At 32.6% G+C, this 8,530-nt stretch overlaps 2 protein-coding genes across 2 annotated transcripts in view; one reads left to right on the top strand and one right to left on the bottom strand.

Annotated features, from left to right (window-relative positions):
* Positions 1 to 248: 248 nt before the first annotated feature.
* Positions 249 to 4,485, top strand: LOC108758264 (actin-binding protein IPP). Its single transcript, XM_018503133.1, has 7 exons — positions 249 to 580; positions 1,326 to 1,851; positions 1,982 to 2,147; positions 2,265 to 2,611; positions 2,935 to 3,281; positions 3,430 to 3,650; positions 3,796 to 4,485. Exons 1-7 carry the CDS (start codon positions 520 to 522, stop codon positions 4,030 to 4,032), a joined length of 1,905 nt encoding a protein of 634 aa, XP_018358635.1. The 5' UTR covers positions 249 to 519; the 3' UTR covers positions 4,033 to 4,485.
* Positions 4,486 to 6,804: 2,319 nt separating this feature from the next.
* The window catches only part of Sf3b1 (splicing factor 3B subunit 1), a 7,707-nt gene continuing 5,981 nt past the window's right edge, over positions 6,805 to 8,530 (bottom strand). The window contains exons 16-19 of the mRNA XM_018503146.1: positions 8,183 to 8,455; positions 7,811 to 8,027; positions 7,525 to 7,712; positions 6,805 to 7,368 (exon numbers count right to left, since the gene is read on the bottom strand). Coding sequence (XP_018358648.1) covers positions 7,554 to 7,712; positions 7,811 to 8,027; positions 8,183 to 8,455 — 649 coding nt within the window. The 3' untranslated portion in view covers positions 6,805 to 7,368; positions 7,525 to 7,553. The remainder of the gene's footprint in view (positions 7,369 to 7,524; positions 7,713 to 7,810; positions 8,028 to 8,182; positions 8,456 to 8,530) is intronic.

Genomic DNA, 8,530 nt, shown 5'->3' with positions numbered 1-8,530 from the left:
CAATCAATCAAAATTCTTCTTTTCCATGGAATGAAAGGAAAGGAAAGCTTTTGCACTATGTATTATGCGTTATGCAAGAGTGTGTGCTGCGGCCATTATTGTAGAAGGCCTATAATGGCTACGTTCGGAAACGTCGCTCGGATGTCTCCGATGCCTCGGATTCATCATCTGTCCTTGTTTAACATCTAATATTAAACAAGGACAGATGATGAATCCGAGGCATCGGAGGCATCTGAGCGACGTTCCCGAACGCAGCCAATAAATATCTCGTCGGTGTCAAGAGGATCGAATAGGGATCTTCTTTTTCTTCGTGGCTATACTGACGTCGTTCCCACCTCGACTAGCTTTGTCTATCTTCACGTACTTAAATAGGTTATCTGACGTATGTCAAGTTTCTTGTCAACGAAATTTATTATTTAATTTGAGCGAGCGGGAGTCGCGTCTCGCGACGTTTTCAGGAACAATCTGTCCGCGCGTACGGAATTAATCGACGAATCTGTCAAACATGCGGTGGTAGTGATGCGTTTAAAGGGGAAAAATAACATCAAATCGTTTTACAGGGTGCTTTCTCGTTTATGTCGTAAGTATCTCGCAAAACGATCCTTAGATAATTAAACCGCCTGGTTGAATTATTAGAAGAACTTATTGATTATACATATACTATAAATTATAAAATGTCTTAATTTTCTTTTAATATATTAAAATCTTGGAAGCATTAAAAAGGTTGTAACTTTGATTTATTTAATTTTTAAAATGTTATTTTAATTTACGTTTTGATAAATCCTTGAAGAACGGTCAAGCCCAGTCCTTTACAATATTTTTACATATACAGTATATTTGTATATTTGAAGATAAATGTCCAACTTTTTATTGAATTATAATATTTATATTTTTAGAATAAGAATTAAGACAATAATGTTTGGAAATGTTTCTAGTATTGAAGCTTGTATTAAATTTGTAATCATACATATTTTTATTGATACGTAATATTTTACTCTGTGTATTTCTCAGAAAACAAAAGTCATTCACATAATATAAAACTCTTGGATGAAATTAAAAATGTACTGTTTATGTATATGAACCAAAGTAATAAATTATGATGCTTGCATATTAAATTGTTATATTAATAAATTTTTTAATTTATTAAAATTGGAACCTCTAATCCTTATACTATTTTATTTTTTACATGTGTAGTAAATGTTTCGAATTTTGTATTCTTACAATATTATGCCAAAGAGCAAGCTTATTGTAGTGTTTACCAAAACACTATTGTATTATTGTCTATGCAAATTGGTATTATTTTTCTTGTATTGAATTTTTTGTAGGATTTGTGGATAAAGGACATCTTGATGGTTTCATGGCGGATGGCATGGCACCAGCCTTGAAAAATGGCCACAATTCTGACATGGATTTTGCTAATCAATCGGTGAAGCAGTCGTCCGATGTATCCAGCGTCGTTTATGCAGTTGGTCACTATCCCCCAAAGCTTTTACACAATCTTAATGTACAGAGGCGGGAGAATAAGTTCAGCGATGTAGGACTGGTGGCGGGTGATAGAATCATCAGGGCACACAGATCAGTACTGGCCGCTGGTAGCGCCTACTTCAATGCCATGTTCACTGTCGGCCTGGTTGAAGAGCAACAGGAGCTCGTGGAAATCCATTCAATCTCTCCTCACATTCTCTCTCAGTTAGTGGACTTCATCTATAGTGGCAATGTAGACATAACGCAGGATAATGTACAGGAATTATTTGCTGCCGCTGACATGTTAGAATTAGATGATGTAGTAGCTGGCTGTATCAATTATCTCAAACAGCAGCTGCACTATTCTAATGCCCTTGGAATTTACAGGTGAGAAGGCTATAATTGTAAGAACTGTAATTAAAATATAATCTGAAAACAAGAAGAAGATCCAATAAAAAGTCAATGCAAAATTATAGAAAAATTATATGATGACATTTACCATTACTGTTAATTGCAGATTTGCAGAAGTACATAACAGACTAGATCTTTTGGAGACTGCCCTACGCTTTATAGAAGCCAATTTTCCTCAAGTTTGTCAGGAAGAGGAATTTTTGGACTTGCCCAAAGAACATCTTGTTCAGTTTCTTAGTAGCGATTACATTCACATTGATACCGAATGTCAGGTTTGTTATTCCCAGAGGATTAAATAATCCAAGTGTATAATTGCAACTTTACATATTCGAAAAATATATTACATTTGACATGTAAAATGATATAAACATATTTTTTACTTTTTACAGGTCTTCCAGGCCGCGTACAATTGGATCGTTCACGACATCCCTGCACGGAGATGCTATGTATTTGAGATCCTCAGCCACGTACGCTTGCGACTGTGTTCATTAGCAAGGCTAGACCGTATTATCCTAGACTGCAAGGACGCGAGTCTAATCGTCGCGCTGCGATCTATACAAACGGATCTAGTCTCGAACAAAGGTTGCCTAGTGCCTCTTCACGCCCAGCCCCGGATCTGTGCCAGGAAGAACATTCTGGTAATCGGCGGATCCAAGCGGGAGCATTCTGCGGATAGCTGGGGCAGAACCGCTGAGAGTACTTACGAAAGCATTGAGAAATATGACATATTTACTGGGTATAATCTTCTGCAACATTTTTCTTTTTACAATTCTTGGTTGTTAAAATGAAATGCAATAAGTTTTTAGTTACTTAAATTATCTTCCACAGAACAAAAAGTTTGATTTGAGCATTGTTATTTGTTCTTTCTTGATAAAGTTTTCATATATTGTTTTTTTTTTTTTTTTTAAGGAACGCACCGGATCGTAAAATTATCAGATATCAGATATCCGGAAAGAATGTAACATCGAGTATCCGATATCCGGTCTTTTCTATAATCTTATTGTTAAATTAGAGAACTAACAAAATCTGACTTTATTCAATAAATAAATATTTTTTTAGAGAATGGAGCGAAGTAGCTCCAATCAGCATAGGACGCATTCTACCTGGAGTAGCTTTATTGGACGGCAAAGTATATGTTATTGGTGGTGAGTTGGAATCTTGCATTATTGCCAACTGCGAATGCTACGATCCTCGTGACAACGTGTGGACTCCCATCGCTTGTATGGAAGAACCTAGATGCGATTTCGGTCTTTGTGCCTTGGATAACAGTTTGTATGCGTTCGGTGGATGGGTAGGCGAAGATATCGGTGGCTCCATTGAGATATATGATCCCATCAGCAACACGTGGACTCTTGAAGGCTATCTTCCGGAGCCACGGTTTAGTATGGGTGTCGTAGCGTACGAAGGTAATAATTCCAAATCTAAATCCAATAATATAATTAATTATGATAGTTGCATGATAGTTAAATTTTTTAATATCTTTTTTTTTATTTAACGGTAGTAAAAACTTTTATTAAAAATTTATATTGTAACATTTACAAATTTTCCCTATAGGATTAATTTACATTGTGGGTGGCTGTACCCATAATAGTCGACACCGTCAGGATGTGTTAAGCTACAATCCCGTGACCAGAGAATGGAACTATCTGGCTCCGATGCTCACACCACGTTCGCAAATGGGAATCACTATCCTTGATGGATACATGTATGTCGTTGGCGGTACCAGTAAGAATCAGGAGGTCTTGACATCGGTTGAAAGATACTCTTTCGAGAAGGTAATTTATTTTTAACTATCACTTATGTTTGGTAAGTACAGTATACACGTTTTTTCTATATTAATGATAATAAATAGATATTTATAAAACAGTATATAATTTAATATAATCTTAACTGATCAACAAATTTGTTATGATGTTTTAGAACAAATGGAGCGCCGTCGCTCCTATGAGCATGGGCAGATTTTATCCGGCAGTTGCAGCGGCCGACAGTCGGCTTTATGTTATAGGCGGCGATCAATCGCAAGAGATAAACTTCTACCGCACGCAAATCACAATTTCTACCGTCGAATGTTACGATCCACACACGAATAAGTGGCACGAGTGCGCCTCTTTGCCATCAAGCAGAGGCGAAGCGACGGCGATCGTTACACCTTTCTGATTGCTATTTCGCAAAGATCTGTTTGCCGTTTGACGTATTGGTCATGCCTTTTTACTTTTCTAATTTATTTTCTTTTTTTCGATGTGTCTGCTCTGCGTTGTCCATCTTTACCAAGAGCATTGTATTCGTTAGCTAGATAGTCAGTCGCACTGTTAAAGAAATTGTAGCTTTATTAATTTCTAAATATTCCAACGGCATTTTCAAGATGTTTATGTAGAAAAACGTGATATACTTTGGAAAATTGTATATTCTCATTGGAGAAGATTACTATTGTTTCTTATAGATATATGGCGTAATCATTAACCGATAGGAACTAACAGGTTGAAGAATCTAAAAAAAGAGATCAAAGGAAATGTAACGAATGAATCTTGATGTATTCAGGATGAAACAGCCCAAATTTAAGAAACTCGATATATAATTCAATTTAATTGGATAAAGAATCTCGCGCGCGCGCGCGCGTATATATATATATATATATATAATCCTGAATTCGAGTCATATAGAATTTGAAGACCTTACAATCCAAATTGTGAAGCCAAATCCAAAATATAGTTCAATTAAAGTCTCCAGAATTTTAAAATTCACTAGAAATTCCAAGATTACGGAAAATCTATGATATATGTTATATTTGCGATTTTATTTTGTCGCGTGAATAGGTAAATGAATTAGACAAGATAATTGTTATTCGGAACTGTAGATCAGATCTAATGTATTTTTTCTATTATTTATTTATAATCAAATTATAATATGCAACAGGTTTTGAAAAAAAAAAAAGACCGAATATTGATAACGTATGGTATGCAGAAATATTTAAATACTTTTATTAATTAACAAGTATTAACTATATTTTATCAATTACGAGTATTAAAATTATGTACGCTAGGAAGGACTGAGCCTCTTGATATAATATAGTCATATACCAAAGTTATCGTAATTTTAATCGTATTGCTACAAGTTAACAAATTCGTTAAGCGATGTATGTAAGGGACTGTATAAGATGATTCCAAAGATATTTTCTTTGGAGCATAAGGGTCTAAGTCTTCAAAAGTCAAAAAATTACAGAATCAAAGAGATTCCACAGTCTAAACACAAAATTGGAATATGCATAAATATTAGATCTTAAAATTCAAAGAATAAAAGTGTAAAAATTGAGTCCAAAAGAATCAATCATTTAAAAATTGCAGTCTAAATCTAAAGAACATAAAAGCACGTCTCGAAATTCCATCAGAAAGTCTTGGAGCCTTTAACCCTTGTTAACGTTTTGGAACTATACAGCCAAAAATCTAGAGATTTCAGAGTACCTTATTGTAATAAAATAATGATGTTTCTTAATTAGCGTGTGTGCGGAGCAGCACGTCTAATGTTTTATAAAATTTAAGGCCACATTTTATAAAAATAATCTAAGAATCACGCGAAGAATTGCCGCCGTTCTCTGTAATTAGTCAATGTAACAATCCAATTTGTTCAAAGGTGTTCGGTGCTACATACATGAACATCCGTGAAATGATATTCGATTGTTCTTAAATTTTTCAGTACAGGGTAAATATGGCGAGATGACTTTGTTAAATAATTTTATCAATTTTCTAATGAATAATTAAAATCTTCTAATGTGATGTAAATAATTAACTAAATTCTGGAACTTGTATCTCAATTTTCTTTCTTCATTGTAAGATAAAAAGGAATAAGATAACCGCTTAATCTCATTTTGCATATATTTTTTATGTGTAAATTTGTAAGTCCATAAGTTGCTAAATCTATTGGCCTAAATGTATTATATAAATAAATACAAGAAACTTATTTATAACGCGTGCGGCTTTTATATTTATGAAAATAATTGTGAATAGATTGTCTGTAAGTACAGGTATTTTAAAAGGTCTACATGATGACACATTTGTAATTATTTAATCCTAGATTTCTACGAAGTGATATTGAATTGTTTCAAAAACAAAGATAATGAAACATTTGTAGGAAAAGAAGTTTATGTTTTCTCTAAGTTTGTAGATGATATTTAAAACGTCCACGAATTTATGAATTTATTTAGACATGAATAGAAAAATCTAATAATATATTGATGAATCCAGTGAATCTAGCAATCTATGGATTTACGATTTTATGTGGATGTGGTAATATATGATGTATATATAAATGTATAAAATTAAAATTTTCTACAATTAGTTTTTATATTTTTAAATATTATACTCTTCACTCTTTTAATCTCTATTAGAAAAACTTTCAAGATAATTGAAACAATGGGCATCTCCAACATATTTATCCCTTTTAAGTAAAAGTCATTAAAAGAAAGTTAGAGAATATATAAAATGATAAATATACAACAATTTATGTATATTTGTGATCAATCAATAAAAACTACTAAAGTAATTCGTGCCGATTCCTTTCATTTCAAATTTCAAAAATCCTTTTCAATGATAAGAAATCATTTATTTAGTTTCTACATGTAGTTTATTTTTTTTATAATTAATGTGAGTTTCTTAACAAAGAACACAAGGAAATTATTATTTACAATATGATCATTTTTTATTTGATGATATTTGTGCTCATCAGTCAAAAGCAATATACGTTGTTGCTAAGTAATATTAGTACTCATAGAAATAGTGACTCACGAAATCTAATGTGTCAAAAATTTCCAAGAAATATTCAAACAAACTTATTTGTATTATTTTACTAATATACAAGTTAATATAAAAATTTGTTTTTACATTTCTGCTTTATCTTCTCTCTCTTTCCTTTTCTCTCTTTTCCGTCCTTTCATTATAATAAAAAAACTGTAATTTTTAAAACTGTTCACACATACACACACAATTTCGTGAGTATCTACATCAAGTCATTATATTATAAATAACATACTATTTGATCAAATGATAGAAATAATAAATTGCATTAGCAAATTAAATTGGTCGAAGAGTGTCAATAATGAACTTTTCTCTTAAATAGCTTTACAGTTTAAATTAACAGAATTCAAAATTTAGAACAGTTTTTTAAACAAATTGAGATCCTGAAGACTTAGCATCCATAGTATTTAGAATTTGGAAAATCTAAGACCCCTCTAAAAGTCTCTAAACATTGATAAAAATCCCAGAATCCATGGAATTCAAAGCTGAAAAAATTTCAATTCCAATGAATCTAGGATTAAACAAGGATTATGATCTAAAATAGTAGAATACAACCTGGCGTGTTTTCATTATGTGTCGACATTTCCATACCTTCAAGATCGACAATAGAACAATATCTATACTTTAAATTAAATGTAAGATAATCTTCTGCTTTTTTTTAATAGAAATTGGAAATGACGGCACACGTAGTTGTTCCAAACATATCCTGGAATATTAAACTTTTTTCATGCTCTAAAATGCAAATTTCGTAGAAATTCAGAAAGAAAACTTCAAAATTCGTTCAAACTCATCTTTATAAACTCATCTGTATAATGATGAATTTTTATAATATGGATATTTATACTTATAGATATATAAGAACCTTAGAATTGTCTTATTGCTGCAAGTTCTCTACAATACGTAATCCAATTCATATCTGATATATTGGTTCTTTGGATCGTTCATGATACGAGGATAACCAGCCACGAGAGCATCCTGTCCGCCGATGTAAAGAGAATTGTATATCTTCCAATAAACGTCACGAACTTTACGGGCTGGATGGAACAAACCCTGTAAAAAAGTAAATGCATACATTAATACTTGTTACAATTAATACTTATTGATAGCTAGAAAACACATGCGCTTACGCAATTAAAATAATCACGTACTTGTAGTGTATACTGCAAAATTTTAATCGGTCCAAGCGCAACGCGCAATCCATCTACGGCATCCATAAACGCTTGGACTAAATGCGGCGAGGTCTCGAAAACGTTCGGCCATACGTGATTCAATAAATGTATTAATGCATCTTCGCAACCAAATCCGTAAACACCTAATGCCATGTGCTTAATTGCGGCACAGGCGGTCTGTCTGTGTACTAAATCTCTGGTAAACCATGAAAGAAAAGAAAAAATTGATCAAAAATAATTTAATAGAAACTAAACAAACTTCAAAGTTTGATAGAAAAGTTTTTTTGAACAAAAAAAGAATAAAATATGTAATCGTAACAATAGAATTAATGTAATATTTGGAGACCTTACCTGTCCATAAGTGCATCTTCTAGCAATGGACTGACAGCGTAAATATAATCTTTACCCATTTCGCCGATATATTCAAACAAGAATGATAAGGATTTCAATACTCCGTTTTGCACGTTTAGCTCGGGTACTCTGTATTCATTCATTAACGCAGGTAGCACTGTAAAAGGGCTACAGGTCTCAGCAACGATGGCAATAGCGACTGTGGTACAAACACGATTCTGACGTTCTTGTACTTTCAAGTTGTTTAGAAGCGTTGCTAAGACATCGTGTGGGCTGTTTCAAAAAGATGAAAAAATATTATACATAAATATTTGTATATGAATATATAAAAAAACATATATATATATA

Source organism: Trachymyrmex cornetzi, unplaced genomic scaffold (assembly GCF_001594075.2).
Source record: "Trachymyrmex cornetzi isolate Tcor2-1 unplaced genomic scaffold, Tcor1.1 scaffold1559, whole genome shotgun sequence".
NCBI lineage: Eukaryota > Metazoa > Arthropoda > Insecta > Hymenoptera > Formicidae > Trachymyrmex > Trachymyrmex cornetzi.
This window is presented reverse-complemented; position numbering and strand designations above follow the sequence as displayed.